The 25944-nt window shown below is 52.9% G+C and overlaps 1 protein-coding gene across 1 annotated transcript; it reads right to left on the reverse strand.

Annotated features, from left to right (window-relative positions):
- Positions 1–206: 206 nt before the first annotated feature.
- LOC129715106 (probable flap endonuclease 1 homolog) lies at positions 207–24175 on the reverse strand. The gene is given in 16 exon segments (XM_055664977.1): positions 207–274; positions 276–332; positions 334–419; positions 920–1068; positions 1677–1828; positions 5851–5925; positions 5927–5983; positions 6535–6595; positions 7493–7629; positions 9049–9146; positions 9889–9934; positions 11451–11530; positions 17995–18334; positions 20863–20965; positions 22713–22797; positions 23844–24175. Coding segments are annotated over 16 exon segments (1638 nt in total). The 5' UTR covers positions 23926–24175; the 3' UTR covers positions 207–244.
- Between the last annotated feature and the right edge of the window lie 1769 nt (positions 24176–25944).

Genomic DNA, 25944 nt, shown 5'->3' on the forward strand with positions numbered 1-25944 from the left:
CTATTTTAAAGACATTGTTGCCCAATGTTGCAATTCACAGACATTGTGGCTGTTTCACACACATGGTGGCCATTTCACACACATGATTTGCTAAAGGGGAACTCTAGCCATTTGGCCTGACCACAGATGAGGGGCACGGACTGACCACCGGTCAAGGTCAGGGCCGGAGGGACCTTTGAAGCAGTAATCTGGGGGGCCGGGGGGGGGGGGGGGGGGGGGGGGGGGTGTCTCTGCATCGACTGAGTTAAGCCAGTGGCAGAGTTTCCGGAAGGTCTCTCTGGCCCGGCAGGCAGGGCGGTGGAGGGGGCTGGGGGGCAGGTGCGGGGGTGAGGGGGGGGGGCGGCGGCGGAGGGGAGGGTGGGAGAGGTTGCGGCGAGCAATCCTCTGTCTCGTCTTCGGCAGCTTGAAGTGAGGCTCGTCTCCCTGAGGGGGGGGGGGGGGAGATGGAGAGAGAAGAGGGAGGGAGAGTGGTGGGGACAGATGAGGGTGGAGGGAGGGAGGGAGGGAGAGAGAGTGGGGAGAATGAGTACAGTAAGTGCACCCTGTACTCCGTTCTCTCACATTACCATCAACTCCCCAGAACCCACTAGGAACAATTTACAGAAGCCAATTAACCGACAAACCTCTCTGCCTTTGGGGTGTGGGAGGGAAACCGGAGCACCCGGAAAAAACCCACGTGGTCACACACCCCCCCCCCCCCCCCCATGGCCCTCACACAGTGCCCACACCCCGACCTGGTGGCAGTACTGGAATCACCCCATCCCCATTCATCTCCCCTCCCCCCCCCACCCCACCCCCCCCGTCCTCTCCTCTGTCGCCAATACTACGTCTCACCAGTCCCCTCCCCAGTCATTACCCCCCAAGTACCGGTACAACAGGACCCCCCCCCCCCAAGCTGCCCCCCACCGTACCCCCGTACCTGGCGGCGGGCGGTACCGCAGCGCCCCCACGCGGCTGTAGAAGTCGTCGAGCCGCTGCTGCCGCTCGGCCGTGAACATGCGGCTGCGACGCTCCACCTCCCGCAGCGACTCGCGCAGACGCTGGATACGGCTCCGCACCCGCCGCTCCCTGCAACAACCGCACACCGCACCGTGGGGGGGAGGGGGGACAGACCGGGGCAGCGGGCGGAACCGGGGGGGGGGAGATGGGCCACGGGGGAGAGCAACGGTGAGGGGGATACGGTGGGGGACGAGCGGGGGTTGAGATGGGGGAGGTGACCAAGGGGATTAGGGGGGGGAGGAAGGAAGGGGGGTTGAGACGGTGGGGGGTCACAAGGGGGGTGAGACGGGGATGGGGGTGAGACGGGGGGGTGGGGGGTGTGAGTGAGTGTGAGATGGGGGTGGGCGAGATGGGGGGGGGGGCTGAGGGAGGTGTGAGTGGGGGGTGAGATGGGGGGGCGGGGGGGTGAGGAAAGGGGTGAGGAAGGTGTGAGTGGGGGTGAGACGGGGGTGGGGGGGGGTGAGGGAGGTGTGAGCGTGGGAAGGGGGATGTGACGGGGGTGGGGGGGTGAGGAAAGGGGTGAGGGAGGTGTGAGTGGAGGTGTGATGGGGTGGGGGGTGAGAGGGGGGTGGGGGGGGCTGAGGGAGGTGTGATGGGTGGGGGGGTGAGACGGGGGGGGGGGGGATGTGACGGGGGGGGGGGTGAGGAACTTGTGAGGGGGTTCGGGGTTGACGTACTTGGCGTGCTTCTCGTGCACCAGCAGCTGCACCAGCCCCTCCTCGTCAGGAGCCCCCCACTCCAGCGTCACCCCCCCCGGGTCAGTCACCGCCGGCTGCAGGAAGAGGCGACGAGCCTCCCGGTACGGCCAGTCCTCCGGCACCGCCAGACGCTGGGGAGACACAGAGAGACACGGCTAGACACGGCACACTCCACCGGCACTGTCGGCCGCCAGGGACACAGGGACGGGGAAGACATGGGTAGACACCTCCCAGCTCCTCCGCTCCCCATCCCACCATGAACCCCAGACGCCGCAGGGAGACACCATCTGGGACCTGTCTGAGCGCTGTCTCATAGAAACATAGACAATAGGTGCAGGAGTAGGCCATTCGGCCCTTCGAGCCTGCACCGCCATTCAATATGATCATGGCTGACCATCCAACTCAGTATCCCATCCCTGCCTTCTCTCCATACCCCCTGATCCTTTTAGCCACAGGCCACATCTAACTCCATCTTAAATATAGCCAATGAACTGGCCTCAACTACCTTCTGTGGCAGAGAGTTCCACAGATTCACCACTCTCTGTGTGAAAAATGTTTTTCTCATCTCGGTCCTAAAGGATTTCCCCCTTATCCTTAAACTGTGACCCCCTGTCCTGGACTTCCCCAACATCGGGAACAATCTTCCACAGTCTCCACTCCCCCCACTCCGCCATCACACGGCTGACCCAATACCAGCCTCTCCCATAGGGGAGGGGGATAGGGAGAAGGGAGGGAGTGGACTGTGTCTGCAGGTGGGGGAGGGGGGTGGGGGGGTTGTGTTGGGGGGGGGGGGGGGGGGCGTTAGTCCACCTACCTCGGGTGCTGCACCACCATCCAGGAAGCAGTGGGTTTTTTTTGTGATAGGAGAAGAATATGGCCATTCGGCCCATCAAATCTACTGCCATTCAATCTACCTCTCCCTCCAAACCCCATTCTCCTGCCTTCTCCCCATAACCCCTGGCGCCTGCACTAATTAAGAATTTATCTATCTCTGGATTAAAAATATCCATTGAAGGCCTTCACTGACCTCTGTGGCAAGGAATTCTACAGATTCACCACCCTCTGACTAAAGAAATTCCTCCACATCTCCTTCCTAAAGGAACGCCCTTTCATTCTGAGGCTGTGACCTCCAGTCCAAGACTCTCCTGCTAGTGGAAACATCGTCTCCACATCCAGGACTTTCACTATTCGGTAAGTTTCAGTGAGGTTCCCCCTCATTACTTCTAAACTCCAGCGAGTACAGGCCCAGTGCCGACAAACGCTCATCATATGCTAACCTATTCATTCCTGGGATCATTCTTGTAAACCTCCTCTGGACCCTCTCCAGAGCCAGCACATCCTTCCTCAGATAAGGTGTCCAAAATTGCTCACAATATTCCAAATGTGGCCTGACCAGCGCCTTAGAGCCTCAGCATTACATCCCTGTTTTTTTTATTCTAGCTCTCTTGAAATAAATGTGTTTGCCTGCTTTACTTCCGATTCGACTTGCAGATTAACTTTTTGGAAACCTGTCCCTTTACACTTCCGATTTCTGAATTCTCTCCCCTTTTAAAAAATAGTCTGAGCCTTTATTCCTACTACGAAAATGCATGACTCCACACTTTGCTACACTATATTCCATCTGCCACTTCTCTGCCAAGTCTCCCAACCTATCCCAGTCCTTCTACAAAGTCCCTGCTTTCTCTACACTACCTTCCACCTATTTCCGTATCATCCACAAACCTGGCCACAAAGCCTTCAATCCCCTTATCCAAATCATTAATATACAACGTGAAGAGTAGCGGCCCCAGCACCGACCCCCGCGGAACTCGACTAGTCACTGGCAGCCAACCAGAAAAAGCCCCCTTTAATGTAAAGGGGGGATTTAGTATGGGATTGAAACAGGGGTGTGAATAGAGTGTGAGGCAGTGGGAGTAGTGTGGGGATGTGGGGAGAGATCAGGGCAGTTGGATCAGTGCCCCCCTTTATCTGTAACCTCATCCTTTATAATGGACTCTAATATCTCACCAAAGTCAGACTACCCGGACAGGAAATACCAAGAAATTCCTGCCATTGCTGTTCCACCGCCACCCCGTGCTAGGGTCCTTTTCCAGTCAACTTTGGCCAGCTCCTCCCTTATGCCGCTGTAGTCCCCTTTGCTCAGCTGTGACACTGACACATCTGAGTTCATCTTTTCCTTCTCAAATTGCAGGTTAAATCTTATCATATTATGGTCGCTACCTCCTATTGGTTCCTTCAGTTCCCTTATCAAATCTGGTTCATTACATAACACTAAATCCAGAAATGCCTTTTCCCTGGTAGGCTCCACTACAAGCTGCTCTAAGAATCCATCTCAGAGGCACTCTACAAATTCCCTTTCTTGGGGTCCCAGTGCCAACCTGATTTTCCCAGTCTACCTGCATATTGAAATCTCCCATGACCACCGTAGCATTGCCTTTTTTACATGCCAATTATATCTCCTGATGTAACTTGTACCCTACATCCTCACTAGTGTTTTGGGGGCCTGCAAATAACTCCCATTAGAGTCTTTTTACCCTTATAATTTCTCAGCTCTATCCACATTGACTACATCTTCTGATCCTATGTCACTCCTTGCCAAAGACTGAATTTCATTCCTAACCAACAGAGCTACCCCATCCCCTCTGCCCACCTTTCTGTCTTTCCAATAGGAAATATAACCTTGAACATTCAGGTCCCAGTTCCGATCCTCTTGCAGCCACGTCTCTGTAATTCCCGCAACATCATACCTACCAGTTTTTTACTGTGCTACATGCTCATCCACTTTGTTCCTTACGCTAGGTCCATTCAAATAGAACACCTTTAATATTCACCTCCCCTCCTCTCACACCCGATTTTACCCGACCTTATTCTCTTATCCCTTCTTAAACTTTCCATCCTGTTACTTCTGGAGACTTCTGTAACTTTTCCTGCACTCTCTTTCCCTATAACTCCGCCCTCACACTTCCAATTTCCCCTCTCGAACGGCCCCCTGAAGCACGGTGCCCTGGTCAGGTTGCTCATCCTTCTTGCAGCCCCCACTCTTGTCTGCACAGGGAGCAAGAATCTCAGACCCGCTTGACCAGCTCAAGGGCTGAGCTAGCAGTCACACACTCTACACCAGTGCTTCTTAAACTATTTCAGTGTCATTCATCCTTGAGTCTTTATCACAAAATTTCATTCACCCTCGACTAAATTTCATTCACCCTCGACTTTTTTGGTAATTTTCGTTTTATTCTCCCTTGTGTATAATTTTATATGTAATAATTTATTTTGTCACATGAGCAAAAAACGTAAATTAACTCATTCACCACAAAATAATTTCATTCACCCTTGGGTGAACCATTCACCAGTTTAAGAAGCACTTGCTCTACATCACCACGGACCATGTTGGAAGCAGTTTAGCCATTTAGAACAGAGACGAGGAAACACTTTTTCTCAGAGTGGTGAGTCTGTGGAATTCTCTGCCTCAGAGGGCGGTGGAGGCAGGTTCTCTGGATGCTTTCAAGAGAGGGCTAGATAGGGCTCTTAAAGATAGCGGAGTCAGGGGATATGGGGAGAAGGCAGGAACGGGATACTGATTGGGGATGATGAGCCATGATCACATTGAATGGCGGTGCTGGCTCGAAGGGCCGAATGGCCTACTCCTGCACATATTGTCTATTGTCGGTTACTCTAGCGTCTGTGATTGCCTCCACAAACACAGCGTCCAGGTCATTCTCCCCGTCCCTGATGTGCCGCAATGTTTGAAGCGCACACTCCATGTTTTTCATCTTCAGTCTTAGTTCCTCAATTAACCAGCATTCGCTGTGGATGTGGTTTGGGTGGGGTTTGAGGTGCGGGGGGAGGGATGGTTCTGGTGGGGTTTGGGGTGTGGCGGGTGCAGGTGGTTCGGGTGGGGTTTGGGGGGAGGGATGGTTCGGGTGAGGGTGGGTGAGGGTTGGGGTGTGTTCGGGTGGGGTTTGGGGCGTGGCGGTTCGGGTGGGGTTTGGGGTGTGGGGGGGGGGGGTTCGGTTGGGGTGCGCGGGGATTGTTTGGGAGGGACTGCCCCACCTACCCCTGGCTACAGGTGCTGCCCCACACAGTCCAGGGTGCAGTGGTTCAGGAGGGGTTCAGTGGGAAAGGGGGGGGTTAGAGGAGTTCGGGGATCACTTACCCCGGGCCGCAGGTGCTGCACCACCCCGTCCAGCGAGTGGTGCTGCTGCAGGAGGGGCAAGGCACGTCCCGGGCCCCACCCCACGGATCTTGTCGCAGTAATCACAGCCCAGCAGGATGCACAGGTCCACAAACTGGGGGGGGGGGGGGGGGGGCAGAGTGCACCCCCCGGTCACACCCCCACACACACACACAGCTCACACCCCCCCCCAACCTTACCCTCTCCCCCCCCCCCCCAACACATAGCTCACACCCCAACCCAACCTTACCCCTCTCCCCCCCCCCCCAACACATAGCTCACACCCCAACCCAACCTTACCCCTCTCCCCCCCCCCCCAACACATAGCTCACACCCCAACCCAACCTTACCCCTCCCCCCCCCCCCAACACATAGCTCACACCCCACCCCAACCTTACCCCTCCCCCCACCACCCAGGGTCTGTTGCCCCCCACCCCCGCCATCACGCTACACACACTGACCCCTCCCCCCCATCTCACACCCACTCACCCTCGCCCTCATATCTTCTTGCCCCTCTCTTCCCACCCACCTCTCCTACTACCCCCCAGACAGGGGTCAGTAAAAACAGCCCCCCACCTCCTCCCCGGCTGAGCTCCCACCCCTGACCCTCACGTCACCCCACCCAGCCCCTACACGGAGGGTCATAGACGCACGCCCCTGACTGACCTGCTCGTGTGACAGCTGCAGGGCCTGGAGCACGGCGGGGAGAGAGAACTCCTCCACTCTCCTGGGGTGGGGGGCAGAGAGAGAGAGAGAGAGAGAGAGAGAGACGGGGTCACACACCAGCCCGGCACCACCCCCTCCCCCCCCCATCCCTCCCCCCCCCCCCGACACCCACCCAGAGACCTCCCTCTCACATGCACCCCACTCTCCGTCCCCCACACACCCACCCACCTCCCCACTCCCCACACTACCTCCCATATCTCTGATCCACCCGTCCTTCCCCACTCACGTGTGTGGGCTTACCTTGCTGGCGGTGCCATGCCGTGACTACAAGCACGTGTGGGCTGGCGGCGACGTGACGCGACTACACTCGCGCGTGTGGGCTGGCGGTAATGTATTTACACTCACGCGTGTGGGCTGGTGGTGACGTGTCTACACTCACGCGTGTGGGCTGGTGGTGACGTGTCTACACTCACGCGTGTGTGGGCTGGCAGAACGTGTCTACACTCACGTGTGTGAGCTGGTGATGACGTGACGTGTCTACACTCACGCATGTGGGCTGGCGGTAACATGTTTACACTCACGCGTGTGAGCTGGTGATGACGTGACGTGTCTACACTCACGCATGTGGGCTGGCGATAACATGTTTACACTCACGCGTGTGAGCTGGTGATGACGTGACGGGTCTACACTCACGCATGTGGGCTGGCTGGCGGTAACATGTTTACACTCACGCGTGTGAGCTGGTGATGACGTGACGTGTCTAAACTCACGCGTGTGGGCTGGCGGTAACATGTTTACACTCACGCGCGTGGGCTGGCGGTGACGTGTCTACACTCACGCGTGTGGGCTGGCGGTGACGTGTCATGGTGACGTGTCTACACTCACGCATGTGGGCTGGCGGTAACATGTTTACACTCACGCGTGTGGGCTGGTGATGACATGACGTGTCTACACTCACGCGTGTGGGCTGGCGGTGACGTGCCGCACCAGCCGGCTGCAGCCGAAGGGCAGGGCGTCCATGTCCTCGGTGGCCGTGCAGTGGACCAGGCCGGCACGGACCAGCGCCGCACACGTGGCCTCCGCCTCACCCGGGGCCTGCGGGAAGGCAGTGTCACAGCAAGGTCACGGTGGGGGCACAATGGGGTCACAGCGGGGTCATGGTGGGGGCACAATGGGGTCATGGGGGGGGCACAACGGGGTCACAGCAGGGTCACGGTGGGGGCACAATGGGGTCACAGCGGGGTCATGGTGGGAGCACAATGGGGTCACAAGGGTGCACCGTGGGGTCACGTCAGGAGCACTCTGGGGTCAGAGGGATCATGCCAGGGGCACGGTGGGATTAGGTCAGGGCACTCCACGGTGATGGGCAGCATGCTGGGGTCACACGGGTCAGTCCAGGGGTCACACCAAGGTCAGTGTCCAGCTCACCTCGGGCCACTCCGTCCCCCCCACTCACATTGCCCCTAAATACCACCTCCCGCATCTTTAACACCCCCCACCGTCACACTGCAGTGTAACGAGCCCTTCAGCCCATTGGGCCCGTCGTAGCCCTCAACGTCACCCCCCCCTCTTCCCCCCCCCCCCCCCACCACCCACTACTGTACATTAGTGACAGAACTGTCACACTAAAGCCCTTTATATTTCTGTCCACCTCTATCACATTGCCCAAGTCACGGAGATACACTGCAGGGAACACACCCTTCAACACAGTAGCGCAACGGGTAGAGCCTCTGCCTCTCAGCTGGGACCCCAGTTCGATCCTGACCTGGCGTGAGTGTGTGAGGGTGAGTGTGTGAGTGTGCGTGTGTGTGTGTGTGTGTGCATGTGTGAGAGGGTGAGGGTGTTGGAGTGTGTGTGTGTGAATGTGTGAGTGAGTATGTGTGTGTGTGCGTGCTTGAGAGTGTGTGTGTACATTCCCCCTGTGACCGCGTGGGTTTCCTCCGGGTGCTCCGGTTTCCCCCCACATACACGTGTGGCCCTCTGTAAATCGCCCCTATTGTGTAGGGAGTGAATGAGAAAGTGGGATAACCTAGAACTGGTGGCCGTGGCCCCGGTGGGCCGATGGGCCAATGTCCCTGCTGTATCTCAATCTATCATTCGTCCATGCCGACCAAGGACCCCCATTTACACTAATCCCACCTGCCCGCATTTGCCACAGATCTATCTAAACCTTCACCAGCAGCTGTTCAATTCCATCTATTCCTCTCATCATTGCGTACGCCTCCATAAGATCTCATCCTCCTGCACTCCAAGGAATAAAGTCCTAGCCTGCACAACCTCTCCCTATGGCTCAGGCCCTTGAGCCCTGGTAACATCCTCGTGAATCTTCTCTGCACCCGCTCCAGCTGAATGACATCCTTCCTGTGGCACGGTGACCAAAGCCGAACACCAAATACTCCAATTGCATCCTCACCAACCTCGGTACGTATACAACAAGAAACCAATAACATTGGTGCGGTCTGCCCCGTGCTACCCCCAGTGTTGGGCTGAAGGGCCTGCGGCCGGCGATCGTACCTCGATGTAGGGGACGCCCAGGAGAGTGAGCAGTCGCTGGCAATCCTGCCGGCCATTCCTGACGAAGCTCTCCACCGGGACCTTGCCGTCCAACACCGCTGTGGGAGGGACGGGAAGAAAGAGTCAGTTAACACCGGCCGGAGAGTGGGGGGGGGGGGGGGGGGGAGGGAAGAACCGCAGGGTCAACTGTCCAGCTCCTGGTCACACCAATCCTCAGCTCTGACCACAGCCTGTCCACTGGGGTGGGTGGAGGTGCCGCAGGGAGGTGGGATTGATACAGGGCGGTGGGATTAGTGTGGGATTGATGCAGGGCAGATGGGGCTCGTCAGCCTGGGGAAGGCGGTCCATCTAGGAGAGGAATAACTCTGATTTAAAATTTAAAACCTCCACTGCCTTGTGGCCACATCCAGTCATGGAAAAGGCTCCAGGAGTAAACCTCAAGAAAATCCGGAGTTGGAGCCCCTAAGGCAGTTCATCGCTGTCTACAACCTCGCTCTGGCAGGTCCTGCGATGGCGCTGGTGCCAAACTGTAACGGCCCTGCTGTTCCTTTGGATCGAACAGCGACGTGGAGAGGGGTGGACGTGCTGCACGGGCAACAGCCTGTCCTCCATATGACATCGCCCAGGCTTGCATCCGACCAGAATCCATCACCCATGGTCAGTCATGACCGAGGGGGCCTACTACACATACAGGGCTGTGGGGAGAGTGCGGATCAGTGGGATTAATACAGGGCTGTGGGAGAGAAGAGGGCTGTGAGATTGCTGTTGTAAGGAGCAGTCACACGCTGGATGGGCCGAATGGCCTGTGGGTGGAGCTCTGGGGCGGCATGGATGTTTTACCTGCTGTGTTTTGCTCTCCTGTCCTTTTTGCTCTCTGCTCTGTTCCCTGTCGGGGAGAAGAGGAGATGTTAGCAGCCCACATCAGATAGCCTGCAGCCTCTGCCCCTCAGTACAATGGCCCCCCCTCCCCCAACGCCATGCTCCCACCTTCTGGAATGTGGGAGCAAACCAGAGCACCTGGAGGAAACCCACGCGGTCACAGGGAGAATGTGCTGAACTTTCTTTATTGTTTATTATGGGTTTTACAGAGTACGACGCTTCCATATCTGTTGTGTTGCTGAGAGAATGAATGGTGTTGCTCCATTTCAGGACATATGACAATGAAACACTCACAGACAGCACCCGAGGCATCAACTCTACCGCTGCACCACCGTGCTGCCCTGTTGATCTGGAACGTGGCCAGGCAGATGAGGTGTTGTCCCTCACTATTGCATGGGCCCTTGTTGTTATGGTGGAGGATGGGCGGAAATCCAGGGGGGGGCGGGGAACACGAGGGGACATGGCCCCCCATGTTTTGAGAGGCGGGGGGCAATCCCCCCCCATGTTTTGTGACCTGGGCATGACAGCCAGTGTCAAATTGCCTGCGTGCCCCAGGTCTGGTTGTGGTGCCCATGACAGCTCGCTTGCTCCACACTCCAAAGACGTGCAGGTTTGTAGGTTAAGTGCTTCGGTAAATTGTAAATTGTCCCTAGTGTGTCGGATGGTGCTAGTGTACGGGGTGATCGCTGGTCGGGCGCAGACACGGTGGGCCAAAGGACCTGCAGTTCCCAGGTCCACTGCGCGCCCAAGTTGGCTCACCTGCCCCAGGTCTGGCTGCAGTTCCCAGGTCACAAAAACTAATTGAAAAAAAAAAAAAATACGCCTGCGGGCGGGATGATTTTGGGTTACGGGCCGGATCTGGCCCGTGGGCCGTAGGTTGCCGACCCCTGTCCTAGATGTTAGGCCTCACTGTGACCCCCCCACATGTTTTAAAAGCGATTTCCACCTGAGAACACAGACAGACAGACAATCCCTTCCACTGTCCCTGGACTGGGGAAACGGAAGGCATGAGTTATGAGCAAAGGTTGAGCAGGCTGGGGACTTTATTCCCTGGAATGCAGGAGGTTGAGGGGGAGATCTTATAGAGGTGTACAAAATCATGAGGGGGATAGACTTTAGAGATTCAGCACAGAAACAGACCCTTTGGGGCCCACACGGACCAGGGATCATTATCCTACACACGTGCATTATTCTACACACGTGCATTATTCTACACACGTGCATTATTCTACACACGTGCATTATTCTACACACGTGCATTATTCTACACACACACACAAACTAGGGACAATTTTACAATTTTTACCAAAGCCAATTAACCTATAAACCTGTACGTCTTTGGAACATTGGAGGACATCCACACGGTCACAGGGAAAATATACAAACTCCATACAGACAGCACCCGTAGTCAGGATCGAAACCGTGCCTCTGGTGATGGAAGGCAGCAACTCGACCTCTGAACGTGGGAAGGTCACGTACAGCTCATCTCTCCCCGAGCGGACAAGTGCGGACCCTACACTTACCCCAGGGGGCGCGTGGGACCCCTCCTCCAGCGAGGGCCCGCCCTCAGCTCCCCGCATCTCACCACACGTCTCCTGGGTCCCTGCAAGGCAACAAGACCTTCAGACAAAGGGCCAGAATTAGGCCATTCGGCCCATCGAGTCTACCTCGCCATTCAATCATGGCTGATCTATCTACCCCTCTCAACCACATTCTCCTGCCTTCTCCCCATAACAACTGAAACCCATAGTAATCAAGAATCTGTCAATCTCCACTTTAAAAATACCCAAAGGCTTGGCCTCTACAACCGGTTGTGGTAATGAATTCCACAGATTCAACGCCCTCCGCCTCAAGAAATTCCCTTTCAAAAGGTACATCCTTTTATTCTGACGTTGTGGCCACTGGTCCTCGTTTCTTCCACCAGTGGAAACATCCTCTCCAATCAGATTAGTTGATACCATACATAAATGCAAACAGTTCATACTCAAGTACGATAGGTAGACCAGGGGAAGATACAGAGTGCAGAATATAGTTCTCAGAATATGTAGCGCATCAGTTCCAGAGACAAAGTCCAATGTCCACAATGGGGTAGAGGTGAATCGGGCAGTACTCTAGCTTATGGACTGTTCAGAAGCCTGATAACAGAGGGGAAGAAACTGTTCCTGAGTCTGGTTCAAGCTTCTTTATCTTCTGTCAGATGGGAGCAGGTAGAAGGAGGAATGACTGGGGTGAGATAAATCTTTGATTTTACTTCGGAGTCACGTGAGTGACTACGTGAAGAACCCGTCCAGCACGCATGCGCGACATGGGCGTTCACGCAGTGCAACAGCGCCGAACGGGAGTACGGGCGCTCCCGCTACAAGCTTGAAGGAATGGACCGTGAGGCAAGTACTTACCTACAGGTTCAAACTCACAACTTTGCTCCTCTTTGTGCACCAGGGGAAACTGGAGCAAAGCAGCACGGAGGGAAACTGCCCCCGTTCGACTCCAGGGAAGGAGCATTCCGTCAGTGGAGGGGGCGAGAGGCGGCACCTGGACCGCACACGCTGCGGTCCACAGTCACGGGTACTGAGCCGATGCCCAGTCCGCTAAGAGCTGTCTGACCAACAGCAGCGGACTGGAGGGAAATTCAAAAACCGATCGGTAACCCCTGCATACGCCCGACAAGGAGACTCGCCGCCTGAGAACGACAGAAACGCTGCCCGAAAACGCCAGGCAGCCTCTAGAGCAAAGTTGGCAACCAAACCTCGGGCTGGAGACAGACACGGAAGATGGAACTGGCACTTCAAACTACCGCCCAAGAGCTAGTAAGTGTCTGTTTTCCAAGCCTAGAGAAAGGTCATGGAGTAAAAACTCCAGCGAGACTTGCCTCGGGAGCTGGGGCAAGCTCGCCAAGGGAGCACAAACACTCCCGCTCCAGTGCACTAACAGCACTGGCCATCTCCCTCATCAGAGGAGATCGATGGCGACCAGGGCTGGGCTGGTCAAGTAGAGGGGTCACTGGCTGAACAACATCGGGAGTATGCTTGAGGTACAGGATCAGGAAGAGCTTCTGGGTGTGAGATACCGCTACGTGGCTACACCACGAGCGAGATGGCCGTTTCAGTCTAAACTGACGGCCAGCTTACTACCTGTCTTTCCAAAAAACCTCTCCAAGACAGGTAGTCATGAGGTGTTGGATTTGATCTTGCCTCCCCAAAATTGCATTTACTCAAAGTGCCTACCATTATTGGGGGAACATTGAGCAGGGCATTTAAAAACCCAAATGTCTGAAAATTGCATTTGATACCCCTGACGTCGGCTATCATTTTCGCATGCTCGTTGCAGAGGGGCAGGGTAGTATGGCAAAACTCCTGACCCTACTGTTCAACACAGTATGCGACCGCAACCTCTGGAAGGGAGTCATAAAACCTGCCCTCAACCTAAAAAATTCACAGGACTGTGAGAACGCCGACCTCACAACCACAGATCCTGCTATCTGGTATATTTACCAAAACAAGTCTAAAAATTGGACGAAGTATCCAAGATATTCGGCATCATGAGGGCAGGGCCTGGAATGAGCAAACCACACAAAACCAGACAGTAGTACCTCCACGCGTCCACCAGTAGGACTGTCTTATGAAGAAAGACTGGATAGACTTGGTTTATACTCTCTAGAATTTAGGAGATTGAGAGGGGATCTTATAGAAACTTACAAAATTCTTAAGGGGTTGGACAGGCTAGATGCAGGAAGATTGTTCCCAATGTTAGGGAAGTCCAGGACAAGGGGTCACAGCTTAAGGATAAGGGGGAAATCCTTTAAAAACCGAGATGAGAAGAACTTTTTTCACACAGAGAGTGGTGAATCTCTGGAACTCTCTGCCACAGAGGGTAGTTGAGGCCAGTTCATTGGCTATATTTAAGAGGGAGTTAGATGTGGCCCTTGTGGCTAAAGGGATCAGGGGGTATGGAGAGAAGGCAGGTACGGGATACTGAGTTGGATGATCAGCCATGATCATATTGAATGGCGGTGCAGGCTCGAAGGGCCGAATGGCCTACTCCTGCACCTAAATTTCTATGTTTCTAGTAGGCGTCTACTTTAATGGTACTGGTGAAAGCTCGGGGCCCTGCATGCCAGTCCCCATAAGCCTTTTCAGGCCAGGGCTCAGAGCAGGCCCCATGGAAAATGCGCCACCCCCCAACAACACCATCCCGACAGACAAGGAACCAGAAACCGAAGAAATGAACACACCACCACTAAACAACAGAGAAGGCTGATGAGTATGGTTCCTACCATCACATAAAAGGTGAAGGGTTTGTACTAACAGGAGGGGGGGGGGGGTCACACCTGGGTTTGGAAGCATGATGAACTTTCACACTTGGTAGTTATATACCAAAAAAGTATTCAAGGAGAAAAATTGAATTAAGAAACTTGCCACCAGTTCAGCATGAACCCCAAAGGGGTTTACCCTCCCACTAAAAAAAAAAGAGCATGAGGGACTAGCTAACTGAAGATATACAAAAGTGTCATAAAGAAGTCTAATATGAACCTTTGGTACCAAAACATCCAAAGATGGTGTATGTCGCACCATCATTGACTTAACCACTTGAATATTTTCACCAGGTATACACACTTTAATGGAAACTTGTAACTGCTAACCGTGGATTTCCTAGGGTACTTTATGGTAGACATCGACTTAAAAGATGCATACTATTCAGTACCCATTCATAAAAGATCTTCGGAGATACCACAATTTACCTGGATGGGGTAACTATGGCAGTATAAATTATTGACAATGGCTAATATGAGCCAAATCTGTTTTCCAAGATATTCAAACCAGCCCTGATACTATTAAGGAACATATCGTCATGGCATGTCTCTATGATATTAACGACAGACAGAACCATGGAAATAGCTAAATCAGCAGCATTAGCTACTAAAACTTATTTAGCCTGGGCTCTGTCATACAATCCAGATAAATCTACGTTGACACCATCCACAACTATTGACTATCTGGTATTCAATTAACTCTATCCACTTGTCTATAAACGTTGCCAAAAGGAGAGTCAGCGTACTGGCACAACCTGTAACAAATTAATGGTATCGATCAACCAACCATTCAACAAAGTGGCAAGAGTAATTGGGAATTAGTAGCAGCATTACCAGCTACTTAACTTGAACCTTTCCATTAGAGCTACGGTGCTAGTGTTTAAACAAAATAACCCATACCCAGAACAGGTGGTAAATGGACTAATCTGGAGTCGTCATCACTATAGACACTGGGCATAAAACCTAGTTGGAAATATTGAGTGCGTTCTATGGGTGAAAGCATATTGTTCAATAGTGCACCATTTTGCATGTTCGTTTATAAATTGACAACATCACAGTGGTGGCATATACTAACCACGTGGGCGGAATAAAATCGATATCATGCGACAATTTATTTAACAATTGGTAACCGTATGTCGTCAAACATATTTGACCATCAGCAACTTACCTACCAGGTGAGCTAAATACTGTAAACAGACATATTAAACCAAGGTATTTGCTGAAATTACAAAGCAATATGGAACACCAGATATCGATTTCCTTGTATTCCAATTGAATCACCGCGTACCGATGTATGTCGCATGAAACCAGACCTTGAGGCAGCAGCAATGGATACATTCCCACTGAACTGGGGGGGGGGGGGGGATCTAATCCATATCCCTTTTCTACCTCATCAGTCAGGTACTACGGCCTCATCAGTCGGGTACTACGCAAAATACAGATGGACTCTGCTTCAGGTATTTTGATAGTACCCGACTAACCTACACAGTCATAGTTCCCAGTGGTCCTCGACACGGTCATTAAAACCCCAATGATTTTTCCCAGTAGCCCAGACTTATTAACTCACGCAGTATCAGGCATAAGCCACCCATGCCACGATAAATTAAACTACTGTGTTGCAGATTTGAAAAGACCACTGCTGGGCCTGGGTTGCAGAATTGGGAAGACCACTGCTGGGCCTGGATTTGTCAGACAGCACTATCGACACGATGACAGCATCCCATCGCATATCCACAAGGGAACTATACTTGGCGAACATCAAGAAGTGGGAAGATACTGTTCAAATACAGGAACTACATATTCAACTACAACAAAACCTGTACTGGAGTTCCTGGCAGGTCTTCACCACAATGAAGGACTCAGCTACAGCGCCATTAATACAGCCAGAAGTGCTCAGTCAGCCTACTTAACTCAGACACCAGGACAACAGGCCATAGGGTACCACCCACTGGTGATCAAACTCAGGAGAGGCATATTCAACTCTAATCCCCCAGACCTAGGTACACCCAAATCTGGGATGTCAGTGTGGTCCTGACGTACCTTAGGGGATGGTCACCAGCCAGGTCCCTCACCCTGGAACAGCCTACCCTGAAGATGGTCATGCTGATGGCCTTGTCTCAGCACAAAGAGTCCAGTTCCTCCATCTACTACGATTGGACAATATGGTTATAACACCAGACCGTGTCACATTTACCATTCAGGGGCTGGTCAAACAGAGCAGACCAGGAACATCAGGTCCAGTCATGGAATTCCGGGCATACCCACCTGAACCACGGTTATGTGTCATGACCCACTTATTGAATTACATCGACACAATAAGAAATCTCCGAGGGAGAGAAAAAGCCTTATGGGTCAGCCACTAGAAACCTCATGATCGGGTGACAAGCCAAACTATCTCAAGTGGCTCAAGCAGGTACTGGGAGTTGCTGGAGTAAATACTAACATGTATAAATCTTACTCCACCAGGGCAGCATCCACATCGGTGGCTAAGAGGATGGACGTGCCTATGGACCACATCCTGGCTACAGCGGGGTGGTCTAGGGAGTATACGTTCCAAACTTTTATAACAAGCCGCTGGCAGAACCTGTATCGTTTGCAGAAAAAGTATTAGAATCTGCAAATATATAATTTAAGCCCGGGGGAGCATTTTGGTCTTGTTATTGTTAATAACACCATTATTGTTTTACAAACAGATTCATGGTTGATTACGATAACATACTTCCTCCCTCGAATGACTTCGGCAGCGAGTGAAGTATGAACTGTTACACGGTTTGAAATCACAGAGCTTTAAAATCTTCACGTAGTCACTCACGTGACTCCGAAGTAAAATAGTAAGATTAAATGAGAACTTACCAGTTTGAAGTTTGATCTGTATTTTATGAGGAGTTACGATGAGGGATTACGTGCCCTCCGCTCCCACCCTCAATTATAGAGATCAACTGGTATTTAAGTTCTCCTTTTCTTTACTATGTTTATTTCAATTATTATGTCTTCTGTGATTCCACACCGCTGCTTTGAAGTACGTCGCGCAGGTGTGCTGGACGGGTTCTTCACGTAATCCCTCATCGTAACTCCTCATAAAATACAGATCAAACTGGTAAGTTCTCGTTTAATCTTGCTATTATGTTGGCTGCTTCCCTGAGGCAGTGTGAAGTGTAGATGGGGTCGATGGTGGGGAGTTTGGTACGTGTGATGGACTGGGCTACATTTTGCAAGTAGCAGAGCAAGGATAGAATTAAACACAGCAATCTAATTAAAAAAAAAATAGAAATATCCGTGGAACTGATGCGCTACAATGCTGAGAACTATATTCTGCTCTCTGTATCTTCCCCTTTATTGTACTGAAGTTTGACAATTGTTCTTACTCATAATATTATCAGATCTGATTGGGTAGCATGTAAAACAAAGCTTTTCACTGCACCCCGATACATGTGACAATAATAAACCTAAACCTATGTTATCAATTTATTTACGATATATTACCTCTGTAGTAGGTTTACAGGCCTGTTATTCTGCTGCAACTATGAAGTTTCTTGACTTGTTGCCACTTGTGTTGAGATACAGTGAAAGCTTTGTACGCTATCCAGTCAGGTCATGCTGAACACGAGTACAATCAAGGCACACTGACATACGTTCAACAGGTAGTGCATGGAGAGAACTACCAGAGCACAGATATGGAGAAAGTGCTGATTACAAGAAACTCCAAGTACGTCAATGCTGTAGGTTGGAGCGCCGCTCACACGGCAATGACAGCTCACCTTTGCAGGCCGGCTCCGCAAAATCTGGGACCTGGCCACACGCGTGTTCCTGGCTCTCCGGGATCTGGCCACACGCGTGTTCCTGACTCTCTGGGACCGAGCCACAGGCGTGTTCCTGACTCCCCGGGACCTGGCCACACGCATGTTCCCGATTCCCCGGGGCCTGGCCACACGCGTGATCCTGGCCCCCCGGGACCTGGCCACACGCGTGTTCCTGGCCACACGCATGTTCCTGATTCCCCGGGACCTGGCCACACGCATGATCCTGGCTCTCCGGTACTGGGCCACACGCGTGTTCCTGACCCACTGGGTCGGCTTTCCACGTTTGCCTCTTGCGAAGCTGCAGGCAGGAAGAGACAACAGCAGCAGAGGTCACACAACAGTCGAGTCACGAGTGTTTTATTGTCACTTGCCTCAAAACGGAAGAATTAAATTATTACAGCACCACGGTTTTGCAAACACAGTATTCAATAGAAAACACCACAAGTGTTTGAACAAAATTCAAAAAATAAAATACCCAATATAGTGAAAAAACAAATCAAAGCCAGAAGTCTCCAGTGGAACGAACCCAGCCAGTTCACAGCTCGTAGTTTGTGGTGTTCAGCAGCCTGATGATTGGTGGGGAAAAGCTGTTCCTGAACCTGGACTTTGCAGTTTTCAGTCTAGTATTTATGAGTACAGTGCAGGCAGGCCCTTCGGCCCACAATGTCCATGCTGAACATGATGCCAGGTTAAACTAATCTCTGGCAGCACGTGATCCGTATCCCCCCATTCTCCGCATATCCAGGTGTCTATCCAAAACCTTCGTAAATACCACTATCATATCTGCTTGTTTAAGGAGCAAAGTCCCAGGCCAGCCTAACAGAACTGGTGTTTAGTTTAGTGTAGTTTATTGCCACATGTATCGAGGCACAGTGAAAAGCTTTTTTGGTGCGTGCTACCCAGTCAGCAGAAAGACTATGCATGATTACAATCAACCCGTCCACAGTGTACAGACACAGGATGAAGGGAATAATTTTTAATGCCAAAAATATAATCCAGTAAAGTCTGAATGAAGATAATCCAAGGGTCTCTAATGAGGGAAATAGTAGCTCAGGGCTGTTCTTTGAAAACAGCTGGGACGAAACTGTCCCTGCATCTGGAGGTGTGCGTTTTCACACTTCTATACCTTTTGCCCGATGGGAGAGGTGAGAAGAGGGAGTGGCCAGGGTGTGACTCGTCCTTGATTATGCTGCTGGCCTTGCCGAGGCAGCGTGAGGTATAAATGGAATCAATGGAAGGGAGGTTGGTTTGTGCGATGGTCCACAATTCTCTGGAATTTCTTGCGGTCTTGGATGGAGCTGTTCCCATACCAAACAGTGATTGATGCATCCCGATAAAATGATTTCTACGACTTGTCTGTAGAAGTTGGTGAGAGTTGTGGGGGAACATGCCGAACTTCCTAAAGCCCCCGTCCCACTTTCCCGAGTTACTCACGAATTCTCCCGCGTTTTCCCCTTGTTTCAAACTCGGGGAATGTCTGTAGCGAGTCCATAGGAGTCCGTAGGTATTTCGTAGCGGATCGTAATGCCAGCCGTAGGTACTCGGGGCATCAGGTAAGTCGGGACTTTTTTTCAGCATGTTGAAAAATGTCGACGAGTAAAAAAAATAGCCCCGAGTACGTACGGCCGGCATCTCCGAGTTTGAATCATGGGGAAAACTCGGGAGAATTTGTGAGTAACTCTGGAAAGTGGGACAGGGGCTTAAGCCTTCTACGGATGCAGAGGCGTCAGTTTACCAGCACTGTCTCAAGATGACACACGCCACCCTGGCCACGCTCTCATCTCACTCCTACCATCGGTCCAGGAGCCTGTGAAATATGGCCACTGGGTTGAAGAACAGCTTCGACACAACAACTGACCTCAGCTACTGCGATCACCTCTGGACGGTGTCTGGTTGCGACACAGACTTGGGCTTATGCATTATTACGGCTACCTTCATAACTGATTGTTAAATTGGAGCTGCGAGGAACTGCAGATGCTGGTTTTCAAACCAAAAAAAGATGCAAAGAGCTGGAGTAACTCAGTGGGTCAGGCTACATCTCTGGAAAACATGGATAGGTGATGTTTCGGGTAGGGACTGTGTAGGGGGCGGAGAGTTGGGAGAGAGGTGGGGCAGCACATTGGGGGGGGGGGGCAGCACATGGGGGGGGGGGGGGGGGGGGGGGGGAGCTTTCTCCACCCTCACCACATGACCCGAAACGTCAGCTGTTCCGTCTCTCCAGAGCTGCTGCCTGTTCCGCTTAGTTACACCAGCTTTTTTTGTGTCTATCCCCACCACAATTAGTCTGACCCGACACGTTACCCATCCATGTTCCCCATAGATGCAGCCTGACCCGCTGAGTTACCCCAGCGCTTTGTGTCCTTTTTTTACTTTTAAATTGATTGTATTATTGATTATTGTATTTTGATCTGCGCGTTATTGTGTTTACGGGACTGTACAGATGCAGCAGGTGAGCATTTCATTTCTTCACGTTAGAGATAGGGCATGGAATCAAGCCCATTGGCCCACTGAGTCTGCGCTGACCAGCGCCGACTATCCTGCATGCAGGGGACAATTTACAGAAGCCAATTAACCTACAAACCCGCATGTCTTTGGTATGTGGGATGATATTGGAGCACCCGGAGAAAACCCACGCAGGTCACTGGGAGAACGTACAAACTCTGCACACAGGATTGAACCCGGGTCTCTGGCGCAGTGAGGCAGCAGCTCTACCCGCTGCACAACTACGCCTCCCATGTTCTGTTCCCATTGCATGTGACAGTTAGACACTGGGCATGTGTGTGTGTGTGTGCGCGCGGAGGAAGCAGGGGGCGGGTGGGGACTCACCACACGGGACTTCATCCGCGGGGCCGGCCCGTCGAAGACAAAGACGGGTTTGATCCCCTTCTCGAGCAGGCTAGCGGTCCGGTAGAAAACACCCACGATCTGGCTGCAATACAACACAACACACAGCTGGGTTGAGGGAGGGGGGCCCGTCGTGGCACACGACAGTCGTGCTCCTGCTGCCCGTGGCCATCTATGTCTCTTCATTAGTTCATCAGACACACGGGCAGAACTAGGCCTGCACGGCCACAAATGGGCCCCGACCTCGGGTGATTCACAGAGGAAGAGGACTTAACTTTCTGGTGCCTTTCCCCACAGTGGAAATGTTTGATTCTGCTGTGGGGGGACGTTTGTGTTGAACTCTATAATGTGTTGTGTCCATTTTCTTTATTTTTTTAACCTTTTTCTATGGTTTGTATGGAAACTTATTATTTATTTTATGTAAAGCACTTTGGTGTCAATGCGAGTTGACTTAAAACGCATACTTACTTACTTACTAGGCCATTCGGCCCATCAAGGCTACTCCGCAATTCAATCATGGCTGGGCCATCTTTCCCTCGATACCCCATTCTCCCCATTAACCCTGACACCCGTACTAGTCAAAAACTGCCAATCTCCACCTTCAAAAAAAATCTACTGACGGCCTCCACAGCCTTCTGTGACAATGAATTCTTCAGATTCACCACCCTCTGACGAAATAGATTCTTCTTCATCTCCTTTGTAATGACACATCCTTTAATTCTGAGGCTATGACTTCTAGTCCTAGACTTTCCCACTGGTGGAAACATCCTCTCCACATCCACGCCTTTCACTATTCGGTAAGTCTCAATGAGGTCTCCCCCTCATCCTTCCAAACTCCAGCGAGTACAGGCCCAGTGCCGTCAAATGCTTATCATATGTTAACCCACTCATTCCTGGGATCGTTCTTGTTAAGGGTCTGTCCCACTTTCACGACCTAATTCACGACCTTTTTTACTCGTGGACATTTTTCATCAGGCTAGAAAAACGCCCCGACCTACTTGATGCCACGAGTACCTACGACGAGCATCACAACCTACCTACGACCTCCCACGACCTCGTGACGACCATGCTGCGAGTACGAGTCAAGGACAAACTCGGCAGAGGTTGTGAATGTGGGATAGGCCCTCAAACCTTCTCTGGACCCTCTCCTACACCACCATAGCCTTCCTCAGATATGGGGCCCAAAGCTGCTCACAATAACCAATGCCTTATGAAGCTTAACATCCCTGTTTATATATTCTAGTCCTCTGGAAACAAATTCTAATTTTTCAGGAACTGGCTCCTGGTCTCCCTCCTCAGCACGGTCAGTGGTAAATGGCCTGGATTCCACGCTGGCCCAAGTGATCCAACCTGACCAGTCCTCCACGATATCAGCCAATCCATCCAGGACAATATCCATTTGGTCCAGGACCAGGTCTACCTGTCCTAGAGGGCTGGTCAGTCAGTCAGTCACATGTCTCACCCTTTGACAGGGTGGGATCACCAATACCATCAAACACAGTATAGTACAGCACAGGAACAGGCCCTTCGGCCCACAAAGTCCATGCTGAACATAATGCCAGTACCGACTCATGTGATCCATATCCCTCCTTTCCCTGGATATGGAGGGAGGGTGGGAGGTGGAGGGAGAGGTGATATAAAGGCAGGGGGAGGTAGAGAGGGAGGGGAGGGTGAAGGGAGGGAGTGATGTGAGGGGACAGGGGAGGTGATGTGAAGACATGGGGCCGGACTGAGGGGTGGAATGAGGGGGTTATGATGTGGAAGGTGGGGGTAGGGTGGTGGATGGGGAGGTGAGGAGAGCGAGGGGCAGGGGGAGTGATTGGGTTCCCCACCTGAGATGGTGCAGGTATCGCCGGTCGGGCCGGGCCATGCGGAACTGGTTCATGACCACGGCGGCATCCAGCGCCATCACACTCCCTGAGGGCCAGAGGAATGGTCAGCACGGCACAGAACAGCAGGGTGCAGGGGGGGGGGGGGAGGGGGAGGGGGAGAGAAGGGGGAGAGGAAGGAGTAGGGATGCAGGACAGGTCAAGGGGGAGAGGAGGCAGCAGGAGAAGGGGGGGAGAGAGGAGCAGGCAGGAGAAGGGGGAGAGGAGGAGGCAGGAGAAGGGGGAGAGGAGGAGGCAGGAGAAGGGGGGGAGAGAGGAGGCAGGAGAAGGGGGAGAGGGGAGCAGGGGAGAGAGGAGACAGGAGAAGGGGGAGAGGGGAGCAGGGGAGAGAGGGAGACAGGAGAAGGGGGGAGAGAGGAGCAGGCAGGAGAAGGGGGAGAGGAGGAGGCAGGAGAAGTGGGAGAGAGGAGGCAGGAGAAGGGGGAGAGGGGAGCAGGGAGAGAGGAGAGAGGAGACAGGAGAAGGGGGAGAGGGGAGCAGGGCAGGAGAAGGGGGAGAGGAGGAGGCAGGAGAAGGGGGAGAGAGCAGGGGAGCAGGAGAGAGAGGAGGCAGGAGAAGGGGGGAGAGGGGAGCAGGGGGAGAGGAGACAGGAGAAGGGGGAGAGAGGAGGCAGGAGAAGGGGGAGAGGGGAGCAGGGAGAGAGGAGACAGGAGAAGGGGGAGAGGAGGAGGCAGGAGAAGGGGGAGAGGGGAGCAGCTGGTCCGTGCATGGGCTGGGGGGGGGGGGGGGGGGAACCTGTCTCCATACCCCTCACTGCCTGCCTCTCTCCACCCCTCTTTCACCATAACTCCCTCCTCCCCTCTCTTTATTTCCCTCTCCTCCACACACTCCCCCCTCCTCTGTCTACACCCTCTCTCTCCATTGTCTCTCCCTTCCTCTCTCCCCATCGTTTTCTTTCTCACATCCCACCCCCCCCCCCTCTTTGCTTCTCTTCTCTCTACCATCTGTCCACATCCCTCTACCCCATTCAGAGCCCCTGCTCCCCCCCCCCCCCCCCTCTCTCCCGGGAGTGTCGTCTCCCACCCGATCTCTCCCTTTCTTTGCACTCTACTCCCCGTTTTCTCTCTCTCTCACCCTCATACGCGTAGATGCTTTTGCTGGTGATGGCCCCGGCCGCCCGTTCCCGGATCAGCTCCGCCAGCCGGTTGATGCCCATGGTCGGGCCGGGTCGGGGCGGGTCGGGGGACTGACCAAAGATCCTCTATAGCGGAGCTCTGGGACTGACGGCAGCTCCGGGAACCTGCAGCTGCTGCTGAGAGAGGAGAGAGCGGCCCGAGAGTAAACAAAGGGGGGGAGAGGGGGAGAAGGGGAGAGGCGGGGGCAGGGGCAGGGGGAGAGAGAAAGAGGTGGGGAAAGAGAGCGGAGGGAGAGTAAATAAAGGGGGAGAGAGAGAGGCGGGGCATGGAAGAGGGAGAAAGAAAGAAGAGGGAGAGAAAGAGAGGGGGAGAGAAAGAGAGGGGGAGAGAGAGGAGAGAGGGGGAGAGAAGGGAGAGAGGGGGGGGGGGGGGGGGGGAGGTGTGCAGAGAGCGTGGAAAGGGAAAGAAAGCCTAGTGGGAAGAGTAGGTTGAGAGAGAGATCGAGTGTCAGAGGTAGATTTGGGAGAGGAAGAGAGGGGAAGGATAGGGGGCAGAGGAGGGGTGGGAGAGAGTGAAAGGCATAGAGAGAGGAAGAGTGGGAGACAGGGAGAGTTGGAGACAGGGGAGTGGGGATTGCCAGAATGGGAGGCAGAGAGTAGGGTTGAGGGAGATGAGGGGAAGGAGATGTAGGAAGTGTGGGGACTGAGTGGGGTTTGAGTGTAGGCTATCTACCCTGTTGTGGAGTGGTACAGGACAGAAACAGGCCTTTTGGCCCACCGTGTCAATACCAAAGATGCCAGACTGCTTTCCCGAGGCAGCAAGGTGTAGATGGAGTCGATGATGGGGAGTCGGGGCTGTGTGACGGACTGGGATACTGTACATCCACAACTCTCTACAATTCTTGCGGTCATGGGCAGATGAACCGTGGAAAGCATGATCCATCCTATCGGGATGAATCACAGCTTGAGTGCAGAATGTAGTGTTACAGCTACAGAAAGTGCTGATAAAAAAAACCCAGCCAAGAATAACAATGATGTTGGATGGAAGGTCAGGACTACACCTCAGCTTGTGGCAGGACCATTCAGTAGCAGTTAACGGTGGGGTACAAGATACATTTATTTGTCACATGTACTAATTGGTTCAGTGAAATGTGTGGTCACCTTACAGCCATACGAGTAAAAAAGAGCACAGAACACGATAGTCTTTAACATAGACATCCCCACACAGCGGAAACAAAGTTTCCCACTGTGAGGGAAGGCACCAAAGTTCAGTCATCCTCCTCTGTTGTTCTCTATTGTTCACCTGTGGTCAGAGGCTGCCATCAATGCGGAGCCCCTAGTGGTATTGGAATCTGGTGGAACAAGCTTTCACAATTCCATCTCTGCCCAATGGGAGAGATAATGGCCGGGGTGTGAGTTATCCTTGATTGTGTTGGCTGCTGTCCCGAGGCAGCGTGAAGTGTAGATGGAGTCAATGGTGGAGAGTCTGGTCTGTGGTGATAGACTGGGCTACACCCACAACTCTGCAATTTCTTGAGGTCTTGAGCAGTTGTTCCCAAACCAATCTGTGAGGCTTCCCAATAGAATGTTTTCCATGAAGTTGGTGAGATTCCTTGGAGACATGCTGTACTTCCTTAGTCCCCTGAGGAAATAGATATGTTGGTGTGATCTCATGCCCACAGCTTCAGTGCGGTTGGACATCTTTTTTGGTGATGGTTAAGTCTGGAGAACGTGACCTTGATCGGTTTCTCTCTCCACAGATGCTGGCTGGCCGTCTGAGTTCTTCCAGCATTTCTGTTCTTGTTTCAGATTCCAGCAGCTGTAGTTTTGTTTTCCTTAGTAGACATCACCAAATCCACCACCCTCTTTGACTTTCCTTATTGCCTCCATCAAAGATAATAGACAATAGACGCAGGAGTAGGTCATTCGGCCCTTCGAACCAGCACCGCCATACAATGTGATCATCCCCAATCAGTGCCCCGTTCCTGCCTTCTCCCCATATCCCCTGACCGCTATTTTTAAGAACCCTATCTAGCTCTCTCTTGAAAGCTCCCAGAGAACCTGCCTCCACCTGAGGCAGAGAATTCCACAGATTTCAAG

This window comes from Leucoraja erinacea, chromosome 2, assembly GCF_028641065.1.
Source record: "Leucoraja erinacea ecotype New England chromosome 2, Leri_hhj_1, whole genome shotgun sequence".
Lineage (NCBI taxonomy): Eukaryota > Metazoa > Chordata > Chondrichthyes > Rajiformes > Rajidae > Leucoraja > Leucoraja erinaceus.